The following is a 22100-nucleotide window of genomic DNA, read 5'->3' on the forward strand; positions in this document are numbered from 1 at the left end:
CTCCCAGGGGACAGGGGACAGGGATTGGTAGATTTCAGCAAAAAAGATGGGGGTGGACCTGGCAGCACTTTTGGCGGGAAGGAGGCCTGGGGAACAGGGGACCCGCGGGGGTTGGCCATTTCTGAACTTGTGGGAGCCTCCGCTCTTGTCCCGGATCGTGGTGGAGGAAGGGACTTGTCGCCACCGATGCCACCACGGCGCTGGCTCCGGGGAGGATTAGCTATTTTAGCAACTCGGGGAGGGAGGAGCAGGCAGCGGCGCAGCCTCTCCATTGAGCACAGGCGGCTCTGGGGCACGCAGAGGCGCGCGGGGCTCGGGGCGGCCCGGGAGGCCCGGGGACAGGCTGCGTCCCGTCCTGGACCCGAGGAGGGACACGATGCTGGCGGTGTCACTCAAGTGGCGACTGGGCGTGGTGAGGCGGAAGCTCAAAGGTACCGTGTGGGGACCGCGGGATGCGCCGGGAGGGGACAGAGAACCAGGGCGCGCGGTGCGTCTGGATGGAGAACAGAGGCTGGGGACGCCAGGGGGACACCCCGGTCCCCTCCCTGCGCCCAGTCACCCCCTGCTCTGCCCCATCTCTCTCTCTCTCTGGATGCTTTTTGGGGTTCTCTGTTGCAGCCCTTTGGAGGGGGGACTCTGGGTCTCTCCCTTTTCTGTCTCTTGGGTCCTTCTCTGTCCCTCTGTCTGTCCCTCTGTCTGTCCTTCCGTCTGTCCGTCTGTCTCAGATCCATTCTCTCCGTCTCCATCTCTTTGTCTAAGTCTCTCCAACTCGCTCTGGGTGTCTTCTCCTCTCTCTCTCTTTCTCTCTCTCTCTCCTCTCCAGGTCTCCCTCCCCCTTTCCTCTGTCCCCTCTGTCACCTGGTCGCCTCCCTGCTCCTCCTCCCCTCTCTCCAGCTGGGTCCCTCTTTGCTCTATCTGTCCCCTCCTCTGTCCCCTCTTCTGTCCCCTCCTAGCGCTTCCCCTGTCCCTTCCTGGTCTCTGTCTGGGTCCCCCACCCCTTCCCGGGGCATGTCACCCGTGGCTCCCTGAGAGCTGCCTCAGGATCTGAGGTCGCCTTGCGGGTTGGGGTTGGGGTGGCCCCCGGCGGTGTGCATGTGCCTGGAGATCGGGGACAGGGGCCGGGAGCCAGCGCTGCCCTTGGCTGTGGGCCAGCCTGAGTCTCTGCAGGGCTCCAGCCAGGTGCCACCTCCCTGGGCAGGAGTCCAGGTCCTCAGAGGAGCAGGGCGGAGAGGAGCCCTCCCCAGGCTGTGGGACCCCAGCCCCTCCTGCGGCCACTAGGATCTGCCATGGCTGCCCCTGTGACGGAGTAAGGGTGGGGGAGGTGGATTCACCATCCCTTGTGCCTCCGGCTCCAAACTAAGAATACTCCAGGCCATTAGCCGGAGTGACGGTGGCACACACAGTTCAGAGCCACCGTGCGCCAGGCAGTGCGATCACTCGCTCCTTCCGTGAAGTCAGGGCCACCCTTGTCCTGATGGTGCTGGGGGAAATGGAGGCACAGAGAGGTTAAGTAACTTGCCCAAGGACACACAGCTAACAGACGGAGGCTCCTGCCTGACGTCTCCCCACTCAACTGGGGGACTCCAAGGGAGGGACTTGTCCACGTGCAGAAATAAAATCCCAGAGGCAAAGCACTCAGGAGATCCTAGGCCACGTGGCCTGGCCAGATGTTCCCAAACTCTGGGAGGGTCCAGAGAAGAGAAGCTTTGGTTTTTCTTGAGAGAAGTGAGCCAGGGCTTCAGGAGTGGGGTCTTGAAGGATGAGTAGGAGTTTGTGAGGTAAAAAAAAAGATGGTGGGGCGTGGTTTGTGCACATGCCTGGAGGCTTGGGAGAGCTGCCTCAGGGGACTGTGAGAACTTGGGTCAGCATGAAGGGCCTGGGGAGCGGAGGCAGCCACCCAGAGGGCATAGATGGTGGGCTCTGTCCTGAGGGCAGTGGGAGTCATGGATGCTGTAAAAATCCCTGTCCTTGCCCTGCCAGGGACAAACTCATCCTGAGCATTTATGGAGCACTTGCTGCATGCGCACAATGGACAGAGAAGGACCATACGGGGATCCCAAGGAGCCCAGCTCAGAACCCACCAGGGAGCTCCGGGCAGAGCGTCCCACCCAGGTGGAGATGCAGGGCGGAGGGACCTGCCGTGTTCTCGGCAGAGAACGGTAGTTGGACAGGGTGATGGAGTAAAGAACATTCTAGAACATTCTGGAACATTCTAGAAGATTTCTGAAACATTCTAGAATATTCCGGAACATTCTAGAACATTCTGGAACATTCAAGGACTCAGCACCTTCCTTCGGATGGACCTCCTCACTCTCACACGGAGCCTGTGTTGCCCACAAGGCACCCAGGAGACCGAGGCCCAGAGGGCAGTTGGCTTTTTCAAGTTCGCACACCTTGGAATGAGCCATAGTGTCTGAGCTCCAAGCTCCAACATGTCACCTGGGGTGGGGCATTCCTCAGTGACCAGTTTACCCAGCATCCCCTGCTGAGAGCGGGGACCCCTCTGTTGTGTCCCCAACTGGTGTACCCCTCTGGCTTTGACCAGGATCCCTTTTCCTGCTGCCCCTGAGCTGGGTCACCTTGGGTGAGACACCCATTCCCCTCCCCAGGGAGACGGTGGGATGGAGCAGAAAGGACAGCCACCCATCAGGAGCCCGAGACCCAGGCCGATCCCAACTCTCTGAGGATCCAGCCTCGGTTTCCCTCCTGTGTCCCAGGGCGGGAAGCCTCTGGCTGCTCCCCCCGCCCAGCCCTGTCCCTGGGCTCGCTGCCCTTGAGCCGACCTTGACTCTCGGGCGCCCACATTTCCCTGTCTTGGCCGAGGAGTCGGTGACTCATCAGCAGATGTGGTGGGCAGGTGGGCGGGCCAGGCGGGGCACGTCGCCAGCAGATGGGAACAGCCACACAACTGGGGTGCCTAGGGTCCCCGAGCGATGACCTTGGGCAAGGTCCTGGCCCCTGGCTGAGCCCATGAGCCCCGTCTGCAGGATACACTCGTCAGGGAGGGTGTGCAGGCAGCTGGGGCCCCTTGGCGTTCCCGTTGGGGACAGAGGTGAAGCCTCCCCAGACTGGCTGGCAGGATCTGAAGCAGAGACAGCAGGTCCCACTTCTCCCCAGCCTACTCATGCACCCAAGGGCCAAGCCAAATGTGCTCAAGGTCACTCCGCCAGGCACAGCCCGGCTTGAACTCAGGGGCCTCTTGGCAGAGAATGGTAGTTGGACATGGTGATGGAGATGAGGAACATTCCAGAATGTTCTAGAATGTTCCTGAATATTCTAGAATGTTCCAGAATGTTTTTTATCTCCATCACCATGTCCAACTACCGTTCTCAGATAACACGGCAGGTCCCTCCGCCCTGCATCTCCACCTGGGTGGGACCCTCTGCCCGGAGCTCCTGGTGGGTTCTGAGCTGGGCTCCTTGGGATCCCCGTATGGTCCTTCTCCGCCGGACATTACACCTTGGTGTAGGACTCCAGGGTTCTCGGTCTCTTTTTTGTACTGCAGATTGAACCCAGGGGCCCTCGACCACTGAGTCCCCTCCCCAGCCCTGTTTTGCCTTTTATTTACAGACAGGGTTTCACTGAGTTGCTCAGGGCCTCGCTTTTGCTAAGGCTGCCTTGGAACTCGCAATCCTCCTGCCTCAGCCTCCTGAGCTGCGGGGATGACAGGTGTGCACCACTGTAACTATTCCCCACTGAAACCTCTGATCCAGCTTAGTTCCTGGCAGGTATAGTAAGTGCTCAATAAATATTTTTTGGAGTGACCAGGGAGATGGAGCCAAACCATGTTCCGGCTGAACACCTGCACGCGCCCTGCCTAGAGTTCTCAGAGGAGTTTGAAAAAACCCAGAACAACCACCACCACCACAACAAAAAGCTTTGGGAATGGACAACTTACATTTCAGAGGAAGAACCTGAGGTTCAGAGAGGCCCCCTTCACGATTGTACCCTCCAGGGGGGGAGGCTCACAGCAAATACCAAATGACGCATGGCGCACCTTCCCCAGTCTTCTGAGGGTCCCCAGGAACAGCAACAGGGGACACCAGCCCCCTGGCTGCATCCTTACTTGCTGGGCCACCTTGGGCAAGCTGTTCAACCTCTCTGGGCCCAATTGTTTATTGGAACTCCGCCTCGTTCCAAAGGGACCAACTGTTGCTTCTGGACATTCGCTTGGGTCAAATCCAATACAAAGGAGCTCAGTGGGCAGATGGGGGCAGAGAGCGGAGCGCAGACCCTGTTTTCCTACCTGGCTCCTCGCGCCTCGGTCCCCCAGGGTCCCCCGCACAGCAGGCCCACAGAGAAGCAAGCCGCGCCTGAGAGCTCTCCTATAATCCACGGGGTGACCTTTCAGAGGCTTCTCATGCACAAAAGTAAATTCCAAGGCAGCAGCGAGAGAGACCGGAGCGAGGCAAAGCTTCCGTCCGCCCATCTGTAATTGCTCATTTAAATGCATCTGCACCGAAAGCAAATGTTTTCTTAAGTGAAAGGGCAGCTGGTCCTCTAAAGGCCTGTGGGGTGCTCTGTCCCTCTCCGAAGGGGCTGAGGAAGGGGACAGGGCTGGGACCTAACCACCAAGCCCCATCCTCAGCCTGTTTTATATTTTATTTAGAGACAGGGTCTCACTGAGCTGCTTAGGGCTGGCCTCCAACTTGCGATCCTCCTGCCTCAGCCTCCCAAGCTGCTGAGATGACAGGGGTGCTCCACTGCCCTCCACCAAGCATCTTTTTTCTGATCTTTGGTTTCTCTGATGGTCGAGGGGACCTGGCCTGGCTCCTGGACCCTGTCACCCAAACAGGAAGGCAGCTTGGGAAGTGGGCCACACAGGAGAGACTTGGGCCTACAGACAGATTTTGAACCCAGATCAAAAGTACCATGGGGGGTTGGAACAACAGGGGTAGCCAGAAATGGTGAGCTAAATTCCAAAAGCAGCCCTCAGCCTGTTGTGACCCGGCAGCCATCTTCTATTACCCATGGAACTTCACCTGTCCAGTTGGGTGCACTGTACGGTTGCCCAGGTTGTTGACTCCCACCGTTCAGGGCCACTTTTACCCTGACCTTCTCTTCAGAGAGTCTGGCCCTGGCTTGGTGAGACGGGGGACAGAAGAAGTGGCTGCAGCTGGCTTCCTCCTGTCACAGATGGGTGCAGAAGGAGGCCCTGGGTGCCCATTGGGATCTGCCTGGTCAGCCTTAAGCCAAGAGTGGGCAGGGCTAAGGCCCAGCTGGGGGGTGGAGGGAAGGGGCAGCCTGCCAGCTGTGGCCAGAGCTTGTGACCAGCTGTGCCTGCCCGTCAAGCTCAGAGGCGGGCAGATCGGTCATCAGCTCATTTGATCTTCAAATAAGCGTGGGGGGAGGGGGGGAGGCTGACCAGGGGGAAACTGAGGCTCCGCGGGAGGAGGCCGGACCCTCTGGGCTCCAGCACAAGGATTTCTAAACTGAGACCTGCAGGGACACGTCCCCGCATGGTGCCACCTTCAGAGAGTTGACCCGACTCGTGGGGTTTCTGTGCAGGTTGTGTGCAACCGGGTATTTTATTAAATAAAAGCAATCATCAAGTTTGGACCTCGCTGTGCCCATTTTCCAGGTGGAAAAACTGAGGCCCGGGGAGGGGACCCACTGGCCAGAGTGCCAGGGCGTGTTGCAGCTGCACTGTCCCCGAGGGTCTCAGCGCAGGGCCCCCGGGGCAGGCCGTCTGCAGAGACCCCGTGTCCAGACTCAGGGAGGGGGGACTGAGGACCCCATCCCAGAGCCAGCCCTGATGACAGCTGTGTCCCCTTTAAGCAGAGAGCCGTCCTTGGCAGTGGGTGGACTCGGGGCCCAGCCAGTGGGAGCCGAGGTCCCCTCCCTGTCCCTCCCTGGGAAGGAGGAGGCCCCGCCCGGTGGCTCCAGGGGACTTGGTGGTCAGCGGCTGGGGACAGAAGGGGACATGCTGTGCGGGCTGAGCCGGGAGACCCCTGGAGAGGCGGGTAGGTGAGGTGGGCGGGGCCAGGGGGCTGTTCACGCAGGTCCCAGGGGCTGCCACCAAGACTGGGGACTGCCACTCCCAGAGACCCAGGGACTTGGGCAGAGTGTTGGGGGGGGGTAGTAAGGGAGATGTCCCCGAGCGCTGGCTGGGTGGCAGGAGGGTGGGGCACAGTCGCCACATTCCTGGGGAGTGGCCGTGGGGCAGCGCTCGGGTGCTCTTGTCTGTCTGTCTGTCCGTCCATTCATCTCTGGGCGACTCAGCCTGACTTCCCCGGCCCCAGATCACTCCGTACTCGGTGCCCTGCAGTCACCCCCTCCCGTCCTGTCCTCCTTTCACCCACCCCCGCCACCTGGCATGCTCTGGACATAGCTGCACCATGGCTTTCAGGGCCGGGACTGTGGTCCCAGAGGGCAGAAGAGGAGACTGAGGGTCAGGGAGGACCACTTAGATGACTTTAATAGCCCCGCCCCCATCTCTACTCAGAAGGACCCCGAAACTCTTTCTCCCACTCCCCACGCTGGTAAGAGGTCAGCCCTGTGCCCAGACTCAGCCCCACCACCTCCCAGCAGCAGGGGTAAGAAGAGTGACATTTGTGTGACTTTCTTCGGCTTTTGGGCTCTGTTCTAGGCTCTTTTTTGGTGCGTTTTCTCATTTAATCCTCAAGAGAGTACCGTAAATGGCGTACTGTTATTCCCCCCCATTTTACAGCTGGGGAAACTGGGGCACGGGATAGTAGGTCACTTGTCTCTATTAGGTGACACCTCTGTCCTTTCCTGAATGCTCTAACCTCTCCTTGATGATTTACTTGATCCTCTCCACTGCAGCCCTCACCCTCCTGTTGTCCCCAGGTCCCAGAACCTCATGAGTTGACACCTGCCTCCGTTGACATCAGCCCAAAGACTTTTTTTTTTTAAAGTCCAAAAAAGCAGCTTCAGGTGCAGCGGGATCCAGGTGCTCAGTTAGCATCATTAGGACTCTGGGCTTCATTTCCAGACAGACTCTTCTTGACCTTCAAGCTTAAGGTCAACCAACTCTAAGGAAAGAGCCTGTTTTCTGAGAGTTCCAGCAAAAGTTGCTGGGCTGGCCCTCATGGGCCCAGCTTGGATCTCACGCCCACTGCTGACCAATCACTAGGCTTCTGAGTGGTGCCCACCCCCTGGGGCTGGAGGGGTTGTGGCCTGATTGGCTGGGTCTCGGCCAATCAGAGGCAGGCCCATCCCCAGGCTGGCCAATCCCAGCAGGTCTGCGCACAGACTGGGCCAGGAAGCCCCGCCCCGAGCATCCACTTTCCCGCCTCTAGGATGGAGGCCTTTTCTGACTTCCCTGTCACAAAGATGTCCTTGTCCCCAGGGCCTGTCCACCCAGCAGGGGCCTGGAAAGCTCTTAGGGAGTATCTATGTGGCATGTGTCCAGGGGAGGGGTCCCTTGCTGAGTCTTGGGCTGCCCAGTTCTCCCCAGGGGCTCTCAGGGGAGCCTCCTCTCAGCCTGGGGAGCCCTTAGCAGGGGCGGGGGCCACCAGGGGACCTCAGAGGCCGTTCAGCCAGGGGCCTGGAGCCAGGGAGGCCCGAGTTAGCGTCCGGGTTCCGCCCCTTCCGAAGCCCTGGCCTTGAATAACTTGTGTCTCTTTGATCCCCATTCTCCTAACCCATAAATGGCAAATGAATTCAAAAAAGATTTGTTGGACAGTGACCCGTGTCCAGCCAGCCCCGGAGTCGACAGACAGAAGCCCAGCCCAGTCCCTGCCTGCCCCTGACATCCCAGAAGACAGATAAATAAGTGTGTTTTAGAAAAAGTCCAAAAAAAGCAGCTGGTGAGATGCTGTGCATCTTACCATCTGAGCGACCACTCTGAGCTCCCACCAAATAGGGAAATCCGTGAGTTCAATCCTCAATGTCCTTTCCCCTGCCCTCCCCGCTCCCAGAAAAGCTGATGAGGAGGCCCCCCGCCATAAATTCCTGAAGGAAGTGAGAGAAGCAGTTTGTACAGGCTGGGAACAGTATTCTGGGCAGAGCAACAGCTAGTGCAAAGGCCCTGGGGTGGGGTGTGTAGAACAGCCATTGGAGTGCCAGCAGGCAGGAGTGGAACCGGGGAAGAGGAGAGCATTAGGAGGTGAGGTTGGGGAGGCCAGAGGCTGTCACGGTGGGGAGGACTTTGGATGGGATCTTCTCCGTGCTCTGGGAAGCCGCTATTGGAAAATTAAGTCATTCTGTAGGTGACCCAGTTTCGAGGTCATATCCTTGCTATAGCCAGTGGCAGAGGGAGAGCAGAGGGCACAGACCCAGAGCACAGATGGCCAAGCCTGAGCCACCTCCCACCTGGTTGGGGGCTGCCATGTCCCCTGGAGATGGGCTCTGGCAGGGGTGTGGCTTCAGGCCCCAGGTTCTGCGCACTGCATGGAAGGTAACTTGGTGACCCTGGGAGTCCCCTTCCCAATGCCCTGACACCTGTCAGTGGCCCACTGCCCTCCTGTGTAGGGAGGAGAGAGGACCCAAGGTTTAAGGATGTGGCCTTTGGGGATTCAGAGAGGCCCAGCTCCTGGATGCTGTGCAGCTTACTAGCCGAGTGACCTCTCTGATCATCCATCTCCCTAATTGAGAGACAGGATCTTGTTAAGTTGCCTGGGACCTTGCTAAATTGCCGAGGCTGGCCTCCACCTTGTGATCCTCCTGCCTCAGCCTCTGAGCCCCTGGGATTACCGGCATGTGCCAGGGGTACTCGTAATTAATTTTCTCTTACAATCCTTGGCACTGAGTGAGTCAGACGTTCTATGAGAAATGCTCAGATGCCTGTTCTCTGGAACTTAGCAGCCCCAGAGCTACAGACATAGTCCTTTGGCACCCCCCAGGCCTATCCTGGAGTTGGGGAGCAGCCAAGAGTGGACCTGGAGGGTAGGGCCAGAGCCCTGGGGAAGCTAAAAAATCCTGGATCGGAGCTGTGTGACACTGAGTCATTTCCTAAACCTCTCTGTGCCTCAGTTTCCTCATCGGTACCATGCAGGTGATAATGGCACCCGCCGTCTAAGACTAGCGTGTGGATAACGTTGTGGTTATTTTCAAGTTCTTAGAACAAGTCCTGGGTTCAAATTCTGGCCCTGCCCTTCACCACTTCACCTGTTGATCTTCCAAATGGGAATAACGCTGATACCATCTCCAAAGTGACGGCGATTAAGTGAGATGCTATTTATCCAACGCATACCATCGTCCCCTGATCCAGAGCGGTGGTTGCCATATCTGTAGGAAAACTTTTGAATGCTCTGGGGGACAGAAAAGGAGCCACTGTGCTTCCTCTGCACCCTACACCAAGTCCCCTTGACCCGAGAGCAGGGTAGGAGCGCCCCATTCTGCAGAGGGCAAAACTGAGGCTCTGAGAGAGCGTCCTGTCTCAGATCTCTTTTAGAGCAGAAAGCTGGGGGGCGGGTCAAGGATTGTCACTGGGCCCTCCGGAGCATCCTTGAAAGGTTGAAGCCAGGGGACAGTGGGGGCCACAATGGAGCCAGGTAGATGACCCCTTCTGCATTGGCACATGGGGGCTCCTGATGATGGCCGGCTGCCCCTTGTGTCCAAGCTGATCCCATGCACCGGCTCATTCCAGGCCCGCGGAACCAGCTGTCAATCAACCTTGGAGCTGAGCTGACAGCCCCACCCCTGAGCCCCCACCCCACATCCCTTTTCGGGTCATCCATCTCAGGGGTGACTTCTCTTTTGTTAACCTTAAAGAAGTCCCTTCCCACCCAGCAGGGGACAGCAGGGGGACCAGGTCCCAGGTGTAGGGGAGGGGGCTGGATTTCTGGCAAGATCTTTCCCTTCACTCCCTGCTCCCCAAAGCCACATTTTTCTGCTGGGGACTGGGGACCCGGTTGGCTTCATGATGGAAATGAATTCCCCTCTGAAGCCAGTTCTTGGGCAAAAAAATCTCCTAATTACCCATTGCTGGAAGGAGTCGAAGTGGGGGGGGGGGAACATGTGGATAAAAATATCTCTGTTTTTTTTTAATGCACGTTTCCCGATGCAAAAGGGTTGGGAAAGATGTTTTTGAAAAGCCTTCATCGCTAAAGCATGTAATTACCAGGTCCCAGAACAAAGAGGGACCGGGAGGCACTGCGCATGCGCCTGAGGGAGGGGGCTGGGGTCTGAACCCCAGGGTTTTTTTTTTTAATTTTCTATAGATAAAGTCACCCCAGCTTCTCAAACCCCAGGCCAACAAGGGGAGACGCCTGCATCTCACTGATAGGGAAACAGAGGCTCAAGTTGGTGACATTGATGCTGCTTCTTTGATCCTTGGTCTGCAAGCGACCTCTGTTGCTGCTGCCCCTCACCCCAGAGTGGTCTTCAAAGTGACAGCACGCCTTCCTTCTGGGTGGCTTTCTGAATATGTGGAGGGGTCTGGGTTATGCAGAAACCTCTTGGGCGATAACTTATCTGGGACCTCTTGGCCAAAATGCACGTGTCTTCCCCAGGGAAGTCCCTCCCAAGGTCTCACTTATGGCCCATGGATTCTCTGTTGGCACACAGTGCTATGAATCTGGGTTTGCAGCTCCCTCCACTCCCCAGCAAGCTGGGAAAAGAAGCATTTTGAGCCCAAAGCCAGGAAAACCGGGGAGAAATGAGGGAATTGGGGCCACTCCGTGGTTGAGACAAGAAGACCCACACACTTCAGGTGTCCCCAGGGTGTTACAGTGCAGCCCAGCTCAGCAATGGAGCAAAAGCTGAATACTGGATGAGATGAACTTGGAGGAGACCACGCCAGGAACTGGGTTCTCTCTTTAGCGGCTAGTGGGTGCAGCCTGGGTGTCAGACCCCGAATTGGGGGACCCTGTCCATCATCCTTCCTCCAAGTTTCTGATTCTTTTGATCATCAGGGCTCAAAACTCCACCTTGGACCTATCGCCCCGCTCAGCTCTGCTCTGTGGAGCTCTTCCTCTGAATTTGGTGAACTTGGTCCCCAGCTTCCTTAAGCGGATTGTCACCCCCTCCACCCCCTTGTCCCATCCATCAGCAGGCAGCTTAGCTCCCGTCTTCCCGGGACACGGGAAGAGAGAGGGATTTTCCAGTGACAGAATCTAATTTGCACGGGATAAGACACATCTTCATTTCAGAATTGCCCTCGTGAAATACGCGAGACGCTCCCTGTCACACAGTTGACAGAATCCAGTCTCTCTAATTTTATTAGCTCGGAAACATCTTGTTGAATCGAAATGAAGTGCGTATTAGGGAGCCCTAATGGGAGGCATTAGACTTAATGGGGTGTTACTTGCCTCCGTGGCAGCTGATGCGACAGGGGGTCTGGGGAAGGAGGGGCGAGCCGAGCTGCTGGGGACCCAGCCCCAGGGGCCCAGGAAAGTGAGCACCGGCTTAACTGCTGTTTGATTGGTTATTTAGCAGCTCCTGGCAAGCCAAGGGCAGGCAGCTATTTGGTGGAGCAGTGACTGGGGAGCTGGGACAGTGTCTCAGGGGTTAGAGTGAAGATGGTGGCATTGCCAGGACCCTGAAACCCTGATCCAGGCTGGCCCCTCCTTCTCCCAGACTGAGCCCCGCCCCTGGATGAGCCCACCCCTTACCCAGCCTGGCCCCGCCCCTTTCCCAGACTGGCTCCGCCCCTTTACCAGGCAGACCCCGCCCTTTCCCAGACTGAGCCCCGCCCCTGGCTAAGCCCGCCCCTTACCCAGCCTGGCCCCGCCCCTTTCCCAGACTGGCTCCGCCCCTTTACCAGGCAGACCCCGCCCTTTCCCAGACTGAGCCCCGCCCCTGGCTAAGCCCGCCCCTTACCCAGGCTGGCTCCGCCCTCCCCAGACTGAGCCTGCCCCTACCCCGGATGGCCCCGCTCCTTTCCCAGACTGGCCCCGCCCCTTTACCAGGATGGCCCCGCCCTTTCCCAGACTGAGCCCCGCCCCTGGCTGAGCCTCTTACCCAGACGGGCCCCGCCCTTTCCCAGACTGAGCCCTGCCCCTGGCTGAGCCTGCCCCTACCCAGGTTGGCCCCACCCCTTTCCCAGACTGGCCCCGCCCCTTTACCAGGCAGACCCCGCCCTTTCCCAGACTGAGCCCCGCCCCTGGCTAAGCCCGCCCCTTACCCAGGCTGGCTCCGCCCTCCCCAGGATGACCCCGCCCCTTTCCCAGACTGGTCCCGCCCCTTTACCAGGCAGACCCCGCCCTTTCCCAGACTGAGCCCTGCCCCTGGCTGAGCCTGCCCCTTACCCAGGCTGGCCCCGCCCCTTTACCAGGCAGACCCCGCCCTTTCCCAGACTGAGCCCTGCCCCTGGCTGAGCCTGCCCCTACCCAGGCTGGCCCCGCCCCTTTCCCAGGCTGGCCCCGCCCCTTTCCCAGGCAGACCCCGCCCTTTCCCAGACTGAGCCCGCCCCTACCCAGGCTGGCCCCGCCCTCCCCCAGCTGAGCCCCACCCCTAGCTGAACACGCCCCTCACCCAGGCTGGCCCTGCCCTTTCCCAGACTTTAGCCCCTCCCCTGACTGAGCCCGCCCCTTACCCAAGCTGGCCCCGCCCCTTCTCAGACTGAGCTCCGCCCCTTAGTTAGGCTGGCCCCGCCCCTTACAGGGATGAGCCCCACCCTTTTCCCAGGGTGGCCCTCTCCTCTCCCGGACTGAGCTCAGCCCCTGGCTAAACATGACCCTCACCCAGGCTGGCCCCGCCCTTTCCCAGACTTACTAGCCCCGCCTCTAGTTGAACCCTCCCCTTACCCGAGTGGCCCCGCCCCTTTCCCAGTCTCCCTCCGCCTCTAGTTGAACCCTCCCCTCACCCAGGCTGGCCCCGCCCTTTCCCAGACTTAGCCCCGCCTCTGGTTGGCCCTGCCCTGGTCGGGCTCGCCCCGCCCCTTTCCCAGGCTGGCCCCGCCCCGGGCTGTCTGCCCCCTGCCCCGCGCCGGCTGACCTGGCAGGGTGTGGAGTGATTTCAGTTTGACACGGATGCTACCGGCATCTGGTGACACTTGAACCTCCTACAGCGCGGAAGATGAGGCTCCCCGCTGTCGCCACCAGGACTTATCTCGCGGAAAATGCCTTTATGGTAGAGGTTGGAAAGTCCCTGTGGACTGAGCCCTGGTCTTGGGGTGACTCAGTCCCGGCCTGGACCCCAAGTTGAGCCTGGCCTTGACCCATTCCAAGTCCTGATTCAGGGCCAGGTCCATTTACCCAGGCTGACCCCTAACCTGACCCTCCCCCTCATAACAGAGACCTGCAGGAGGGGGTGAGTCCTCTGCCACCTGCCCAGGTGGCTCCCCACCCTCCTTTCTGGCCCTGAGCAGGGAGGTGGGGGAAGGGGCGTGGCCTCCTCGCAGCTGGCGGAGGGCGGGGGCAGGACACTCAGGAGGCCTGGCTGGAGCCAGGGGGTCAGGGTGGTAGAAGACCCTTCTCCGGGGACAGCACGGGGCGTATGCTGGAGCCTCAGTTTGCTTATCTGTCAAGTGGGCATGATGGTAGCCTCTGCCTCTTCCCAGGGTCACTGTGAGTCGTGAACAGGACCGAATGAGACCGTGTGGGTGGGCAGGCCGTGAGGGGTAATCTGGAATGCCATCAGAGTAACAAGGGGCATGGCGTGGGAGGGAGGAAATCTAGCTTCAGATCACCTTGAAATGCACAGATGACCTCTCAGGAAAGTCAGGCAAACCTCAGGAGTCGAAAAAGATCAAAAAAAGGAGGCCTGATGGGGCACACCTGTCCCCGCAGCAACTCTGGAGGCTGAGGCAGGAGGATCGCAAGTTGGAGGCCAGCCTCAACAACTTAGCAAAAGATGAGATACAGATATTCGATACATCTATTCTATCAGCTTTATACTAGAGATCTCCCCTAGCACCACTGGGCAAGTTAAAGAAATAAAAGGGACCAAGATTCAAAAGTAATACAACTGTCCTTTTATACGGATGACATGATTATGTCTGGAAATTCCCGAGGACGCAGAGCAACTTGGGACCCTCTCATGTCTTTTTTTTTTTTTTTTTTTGGTGGCAGGGGGAAGGGGCACACACCCACTCTGAGTCCTCGGGCGGCTTCTTACACAGCGAACCCCGTCCTTGGAGAGTCACCCCGTCAATCCCACTCCTGAGGCTTTATCCAAGGGAAGTGGATATTCAAGTTCCAACTCAAACCTGGATGGAAATGTTTATTATGCTCCCTGCAAAATGAGCCCAAATTGGAAACAACAGAAACGCCTTTCACCAGATGAAAGGCGAAAGAATCTGGCACAGCCACTGAGTGGATCACGCGTTGTTGATAATAACAAGAAACAAAATACCCAGACACGCCATGCGGGTGAATAGCGAATGATTATGCTAAGTCTCTCTCTCTCTCACACACACACACACACACACACACACACACAGAAAAAAATGAGGCTCAAAAGCCTGTAATACGGTAGGACTCCATGGATAGGCCCCTTCTGGAAAAGGGCAAAATTATAGGACCGGAACAGAGCGGTGCATGTCGGGAACCAAGGCTGGCAAGGGATAGATCTAAAGGAGCAGCACAGGAGAATTTGAGGAGGTGATGAAATAACCAGGAAAAAATAACTCTGTACAGAGGCAATTTTTTTTTCCTAATATTATCAACCCAGGGTTTGGGAAATGCCTCTTAACCACCTCTATCATCAAGCTCTGGGACTTTCATCACCTCCCAGCGACTTGGGAGGCTGAGGCAGGAGGATCTCAGGTTGGAGGCCGGCCTCCACAACTCAGCGAAGCCCAAAACAACTTAGGCAAGATCCTGTCTCCAAATAAAAAATAAAAAGGGCTGGGGATGTGGCTCAGTGGGTAAGTGCCCCTGCGTTTGGTCCCTGGTACCATGAGAAAAAAATAGTCCTCACAAATAAGCCTTGGTTATGGCCACTCAAGACTGAGTCAGTACTCTCACGTGGGCGGTGGCACCTGCGTGTGACTGAGCTCCCCGTCTCTGCAGGTAGGCAAGCACGGCCCCTCCTGGCAGGGTCAGCAGCCGTGGGTTCTGATCTGCTTTGTAACAACCCCCCAGCTGTGCGACCCTGGACTTGAGCTATCCCTCTCTGAGCCTCAGCTTCCTTCTGGGGTACAGTGGAATTGTATCACCCACCAGAGTAACGTCACCGCCCGCAGATGGCGCTGAGTCTTCGACCACAGAGTGGCCCTGAAGCTCCAGGACCTGGCGGGGACTCACCACAGTGCCATTTGACCAGAAGAGCTGGGGTTGGGGGGGGGGGGACTTCTTTAGGACAAAGGAGTCCATGAGGGTTCCCCTAGAGGAGGATCCAGGGTTCCTAGTGGCTGCCACCGAGAGGAAAAATCCCACAGCCCCAGGCAGGGGGCGCCCTCTGGGCTGAGATACGGTGGAAACCAGGGTGTCTTGTCTTTGTCCCCTGCAGACGATGGGCCGTATTCCAAAGGTGGCAAGGAAGCGGGAGGCCCTGAGGTGGCCCTGGCATGCCGCAGACAGAGTATCCCAGGTAACGACATCTCATTCCTCCCCCTTCATTCTGCCCTGGACGCACAGCGAGCCCAGGATGCCCGTCCCAGAGCCTCAGCTCTGCCACTCGCTTGCTGTGTGACCTGGGGCCAGTCGCTCCACCTCTCTGATCCTCCGCTATAAGAAAAAATGAGATGATATCCCTCTGCATTTAGCAACGCAGTGCCCATGCCTCCCCGGGGTTGGCCTCACCTGTCTTGGACCAGGGGACCCCAGAACCGTCCCCTGCTGCGTGCTCACGGTCCCGTCTTTCTGCAGAGGAGTTCCGAGGAGTCATCATGGTGGAGCTGATCAAGCGGGAGGGCAGCACCCTGGGCCTGACCATCTCCGGAGGCACCGATAAGGATGGGAAGCCCAGGGTCTCCAACCTGAGGCCCGGGGGCCTCGCAGCCAGGTGAGGCATGGGCTTGGTCGGGGACAGCAGGAGGGGGACGTGAAGGGGTCCCGAGAGCCTGGGCTGTTCCCTCTGTCTAGAATGCTGTTCCCTGCAGTACCTACCCGGCAGGCTCCTCGGGCGCTGCTAGGTGCCCATGTGAGTCATCATCTGGAAAGCCAGGACCAACATTAGGGAGTGACACCGATGTGATATTCTGGACATTCCTTGGGCTTGTCCCTGGGCTGGCCAGAGTCATCATCAAGAAGGTGACAGCCGGCGTGCGCCTGTCATCCCAGCAGCTCAGGAGGCTGAGGCAGGAGGATCGCAGATGGGAGGCCAGCCTCTCAGCGAGGCCCTGAGCAACTCAGCATAAAAAAATAAACCTGCTTAGAGGACAAAGATGGGACGGGGACACAGGGGGGGAGGCCTGGTGTCCCCCATCCTAGGTTCAGATCTGCACTCGCTGGACACACCCTTGACCTCTCTGGGCCTCAACTTTTCCATTTTCTCCAAAGGAGGATCCAGAAATCCTCAGGGTCCCAGGGAGGGGGGAGGTGGGTCTGCGTCCCAGGGGCTGGTCCAGCCCGGTCACTCTGGGGTCCCCCCTGGTTTAGGAGCGACCTGCTGAACGTGGGGGACTACATCCGGTCAGTGAACGGGATCCACCTGACCAGGCTGCGGCACGACGAGATCATCACCCTGCTCAAAAACGTGGGCGAGCGCGTGGTGTTGGAGGTGGAGTATGAGCTGCCCCCGCCCGGTGGGTGCCCCCCGGGAACTCTCCGCTGCCTCGGTCCGGTCGTGGGTGGACACGGCTATCTCCTGCCAGGGCCTGGGGGGTGGGGGTCGTGCCAGACCCGGGGGAGGGGGACCCACAGACATCCTCAGGACCTGGATGTGGTACGCTGTCACCAGGAGGCGGCAGGACCCTACCCTGCTTTTGCATCTTGAATTTCCAGATGTTTTTTCCTGGAAGGGGGGGGGGCGGTGATTTGAGGGACATGGGCTGACCACGCACCGTCCCCACTGCCCTGAGGTGGACCACGCTCTGAGTTCCCCAAGTTGCTCTCAAGTCTGGACATTTGAGACTTGACTCAAGCCTGGGTTTTGGCAGCCTCTTTGTGAACAGGAGGCAGGCTCCTCCCTCTAAGTAGGGCACTACCGGGGAGTGTGAGATCTCCCAGCGCCACCGCTGGAATAAGCTTGGGGGACATCTGCCGGCTGAGGGGTGTGAGAGTGGGACTCAAGGGAGTCTCTGTTTCTCTCCAGCCCCCGAAAACAACCCCAAGATCATTTCCAAGACGGTGGACATCTCACTCTACAAAGAGGGGAACAGCTTTGGCTTCGTCCTCAGAGGTCGGTGTGAGAATCACCCTTGGAGTCAGTGGGTGGGGACACAAAAGAGGCCCAGGGTCATTTCCTGTGTGCTCAATTTTGCTTTAATGAATGTGACAGATATCTAAGAGAAAATCATATTTAAAAAATTGTGGTGAGCAGGATGTGGTGGCGCAGGCCTGTCATCCCAGCGGCTCAGGAGGCTGAGGCAGGAGGATCGAAAGTTCAAAGCCAGCCTCAGCAACTTAGTGAGGCCCTAAGCAACTCAACGAGACCCTGGCTCAAAATGAAAATAAAAAGGGCTGGGGAGGGGGCTCCATGGTTAAGTGCACCTGGGTTTCATCCCTGGTACCCCCCCAAAAAAAGAGAAAATTATGGTGAAAGCTACTGAGAGACTGAGAACAAAGTTTGGAGCTGCCTAGCAACCAGGGCAAAAAAGGAAATAAGATGAACTCACAGGAAAGGAAGCAAGTCATTTAACAGAGGGAGATTGGTCGTGTTCCCTGTCCCTCGTCCCATCCATGCAGGGTGGGTGGGTGGGGGGGAGAGATGTATAGTGGGTGTCTCACAAGAAGTGTCGTGACTAGCAAGGACAAGGTCCTCAGGCAGGTTGAACTGAGGAAGGCTGTTCTAGGGGCTTGGTGGGGGCCTCTGGGCATCAGGGAAGGGGTGGGCAGGTGACTCCCGCGTCTTGTTGAATTGCGTTCAGGAGGTGCCCACGAAGACGTGCACAAGTCCCGCCCGCTCGTCCTGACCTACGTGCGTCCTGGTGGCCCAGCTGACAGGTGAGGCTCAAAGGGAGTAAGCCACAGCCTCACTCTGCACCGACCTCCCCTGCCTCCCTGGGGAGAGGGCAGAGTGGAGGCCATGGTGCCCATTCTGCGGAGCAATGATTGAGGCCGGCAGAGGCCACCGGTGCCCAGAGCCCCTCAGCATCATGAGCACAGCAGGACAAGTCACTCCAGAGCTGTCCCCCAAGCCCCTCTTCCCCCGCCTCCTGCCCTCTCAGGTCCCCCGGGGCTCTGTGATTGGCTGATTCTGGCTGTCACTCAGCCTCAAGGCAATGCCTGGGTCCCTGCGCAGAAAAGCCCCGCCCCTCCCCTCTCCAAGCCCCGCCCCACCCTCTCCAAGCCCCGCCCCACCCCTCTTCAAGCCTCAGCCCCGCCCCTCTCCAAGCCCCAGCTCCGCCCCTCTCCAAGCCCAGCCCCTCCCCTATCCAAGCCCAGCCCCGCCTCTCTCCAAGCCCAGCCCCGCCCCTCTCCAAGCCCCGCCCCACCCCTCTTCAAGCCTCGCCCCGCCCCTCTCCAAGCCCCAGCTCTGCCCCTCTCCAAGCCCAGCCCCGCCCCTCTCCAAGCCCAGCCCCACCCCTCTCCAAGCCCAGCTCCGCCCCTCTCCAAGCCCAGCCCCTCCCCTATCCAAGTCCAGCCCCGCCCCTCTCCAAGCCCAGCCCCGCCCCTCTCCAAGCCCAGCCCCGCCCCTCTCCAAGCCCAGCTCCGCCCCTCTCCAAGCCCAGCCCCTCCCCTATCCAAGTCCAGCCCCGCCCCTCTCCAAGCCCAGCCCCGCCCCTCTCCAAGCCCAGCCCCGCCCCTCTCCAAGCCCAGCCCCGCCCCTCTCCAAGCCCAGCTCCGCCCCTCTCCAAGCCCAGCCCCTCCCCTCTCCAAGCCCAGCCCCGCCCCTCTCCAAGCCCCAGCCCCGCCCCTCTCCAAGCCCCGGGCGCCCCCCCCCCCCCAGGAGATTCCTGGCCATTTTAAGAGAAGCCCTGGAATGGCCTTGTCACCAATCTAAATCTGTCCTTGGGACAGGGCCGTGTGAACTGCTATTCAGAGAACTTCCCAGAATAGCTTTGGCCACCCGTTGGGGCCCCTGAGACATCCAGGCCTGGGATTTGACCCAAACAAGAGGTGGGGGGTTTGGGGGGGAGGTCAGTGGACGCTGCTAGATCCCCCTCTCCTGAGGCCCCTGCCAAGTTCTTGTCGCCAGGCCAGATCCACTGCCGGAACCAATGGAAAAGGGGACCTTTGTGATAGGCAATGGGAAGCCCAAGGCCATCCCACCTCTGATGCTGTGTGACCCTGGCAGGCCAAACACCCTCTCTGGGCCCCGGTGCAGGAGTGGGCCCCAGCTTAGAGGTTCTAGGATGGAGTCCAGGCTGCCTGTGGATTCCTCCTTACCAAGTGGGTGGCGGAGGCCAGGGCCACCCTGGGTACATCCGGGCATCCCTTCTTTCTTGAGGCCCCGCCCCTCCCCTGCCTTCACTCCACGCCCCCTCCCTTCCCAGTCCTGCCTTCTGTGCGGTGCCCTGCGCTCCAGCCGGGCCACCCGGCTGACTGTGCCCTTCCCTGCAGGGAAGGCTCCTTAAAGGTGGGCGACAGGTTGCTCAGTGTTGACGGGATCCCCCTGCACGGGGCCAGCCATGCCACCGCCCTGGCCACTTTGCGACAGTGCAGCCAGGAAGCTCTCTTCCAGGTGGAGTACGATGTGGCCACCCCAGGTACATCGGGGACCAGGGTTGGGACAGGAAAAAGTCCGAGGTGGGGGATGCAGGCAGTGGCCATAGCTCCTTTCCATTGCCCAGGCTGTGTGACCTCCAGCCAGTCACTTAGCCTCTCTGAGCCCCTCTAGGCGTCAAATCCTGTCTGGCCGGGGTTGCTTGATGTACCCGGGACCCAACAGGTCTCTGTTCTCACAGAGCTGACGTTCTGGTGAGGAGACAAGGTCAGAAAACAGAAGAGATAAGAAACAGTGTGTGTCACCAGATGCCATGGTGCATGCCTGTCATCCCGGCTCCTTGGGAGGCTGAGGCGGGAGGATTGCAGGTTTGAGGCTAGCCTCAGGCAATTTAGCAACAAATTGTCTCAAAATAAAATTTCCAAAAAGGAATGGGGCGTGGCTGGGCTTGTGGCTCAGTGGCAGAGCGCTTGGCCTCACACGTATGAGGCTCTGGGTTCGATCCTTAGCACCATATAAAATAAATTTTTAAAAATATTAAAAAAAAAAAGGACGGGGATGTGGCTCAGTGGGGAGACACCTCTGGGGTCCATTTCCAGTACCAAACACACACATGATATGGCATGTGCCAGGCAGCTATTAGCACAGTGTGACAGAAGGAGAAAAGGCAGGGGTGTGGGAGGGGAAAGTCCCAGGGTGCTAACTAGGGTAGTGAGGGAAGGAAGCAGCTGGTGCAAAGGCCCTGGGGCACGAGCCGAGCCTAGCAGGCTTGACCCGGATGCAGCCAGTCTGGCTGGAGCAGATGGGAGTGAATGGGAAGGGGGTAAGAACAGAGGAGGCGGGATCAGAGTGGAAACCAATCAGCTGGAGGAGGCGACTGTCACTCATGGAGACTGGACCAGGCTGGTTATGGAGGTGGGATACCAGAAAGACCACGAGGGTCAGGCTGGTCTGGTGGGCCGGCATCTGGATGCACCGCAAGTGTGACAGTGGTTCAGGGTGACACGGAGGTTTGGACTTGAAGCCACGGGGTGTGTTCACGGAGGTTCCGTTTGATTTCTAAGACGAGGACAGATCGTAGCCAACGTTACAGTTCATTGCTGGCATACAGCAGGCACTCAATAAATGCAGACAAATTATTATTCTCCACGAATGCTTCACCGCGGTCCCCCACCCCCAGCCCTTTTTATTTTTATTTGGAGACAAGATTCCGCTAAGTTGCTTAGGGCCTCCCTTAGTTGCTGAGGCTGGCCTCCGACTGGCGATCCTCCTGCCTCAGCCTCCCAAGCTGCTGGGAAGATGGGCAGGACTTGGTTTTCTGGTCCGTCGAGTGGGCATGTTCTTCCCTTTGGGGCAGCAGGTGTCCAGCAGAGAGAGCGCAGAGGGACTGGGAAGGAGGGTGCTCGATATTTGCGTTTCAAACCTGTTTTAAGATTTCTTCCCCCTTGTGCCAGACACGGTGGCCAGTACCCCGGGGCCATTGGTGGTGGAAATAGCCAAGACTCCGGGGTCCGCCCTGGGGATCTCGCTGACCCCCGGCTCCCACCGGAACAAGCCCGTCCTCACCATCGACCGCATCAAGCCAGCCAGCGTGGTGGACAGGTGAGGCTGTGGGGGCGTGGGCGCAGGGGACAGGTGGCCCGCAGCTCTGACCGGCTGGACGCACCTTCTCTGTCCCCTGTCTGGCCAGGAGCGGGGCCCTACATGCCGGAGACCACATCCTGGCCATCGACGGAACCAGCACGGAGCACTGTTCGCTGCAGGAGGCCACCAAGCTCCTGGCCAGTGTGTCGGAGAAGGTGCGACTGGAGATCTTGCCTGTGCCCCCGAGCCAGCGGCCCCTGAAGCCCTCGGAAGCAGGTAGGTCCCCTCGGCTGTGGTCCTGGCCCCAGCCCAGGGCTGCAGGGAGGGTGCAGAGGACCAGGAAGCCCAGGACTCCAGCCTGGAGGGACAGTGTGAGGCCACTGTTAACTATTGTCCCATTTCACACGGGAAACCGAGGCAGCTGAGGCTCAGAGACATATGTACAGCGTCTCACAGGCCACCAGCCGCTAACCGTCCCCGGGCTCTTGTTAACTGAGCCTCTACTAAGTGCCCATCCTTGCTGGAAAGCTCATCATACTTCATTCCAGTCCTCTCTGTGACCTGAGGAGGTGGCCCTGTCTTGATCCCATTTTACAGATGATCACAAGGCACAGAGAGGTTAAGTGACTCGTCCAGATTCCACAGCTGGGCAGTGACAGGGCTGAGACTTTTTTTTTTTTTTTGGTACTGGGGATTGAACCCAGGGGTGCTTCACCACAGAGCCCCCTCCCCAGCCCTTTTTATTTTTTATTTAGAGACAGGGTCTCCCGAAGGTGCTCAGGGCCTCGCTAAGTGGCTGAGGCTGGCCTCCAACTTGAGATCCTCCTGCCTCAGCCTCCTGAGCCGCTGGGAATCCGGGCGTGGGCCACCATGCCCCTCACAGAGCTGAAATTTCCCCTGCTCCATTAGCTCCAGGACTGGCCAAGCCCCAGGGTCGGGTGGGACAAGGAATCAAT

The 22100-nt window shown here is 58.8% G+C and overlaps 1 protein-coding gene across 8 annotated transcripts in view; it reads left to right on the forward strand.

Moving 5' to 3' along the window:
* Window positions 1–272: 272 nt before the first annotated feature.
* The window catches only part of GRIP2 (glutamate receptor interacting protein 2), a 39884-nt gene continuing 18056 nt past the window's right edge, over window positions 273–22100 (forward strand). For 3 of the 8 annotated variants that reach the window (XM_081276036.1, XM_081276038.1, XM_081276043.1), the window contains exons 1-9: window positions 273–431; window positions 15301–15381; window positions 15660–15795; window positions 16392–16537; window positions 17047–17133; window positions 17822–17897; window positions 19458–19603; window positions 21015–21162; window positions 21251–21420. In XM_081276036.1, coding sequence (XP_081132162.1) covers window positions 377–431; window positions 15301–15381; window positions 15660–15795; window positions 16392–16537; window positions 17047–17133; window positions 17822–17897; window positions 19458–19603; window positions 21015–21162; window positions 21251–21420 — 1045 coding nt within the window. In that variant the 5' untranslated portion in view covers window positions 273–376. Of the gene's footprint in view, window positions 432–5825; window positions 5964–15300; window positions 15382–15659; window positions 15796–16391; window positions 16538–17046; window positions 17134–17821; window positions 17898–19457; window positions 19604–21014; window positions 21163–21250; window positions 21421–22100 lie in introns of those variants that run through there. The other 5 variants (XM_081276037.1, XM_081276042.1, XM_081276040.1 and 2 more) reach the window with 5 other exon arrangements.

Source organism: Spermophilus citellus, assembly GCF_964194105.1.
Source record: "Spermophilus citellus genome assembly, chromosome: 19".
In the NCBI taxonomy this organism is placed as follows: Eukaryota; Metazoa; Chordata; class Mammalia; order Rodentia; family Sciuridae; genus Spermophilus; species Spermophilus citellus.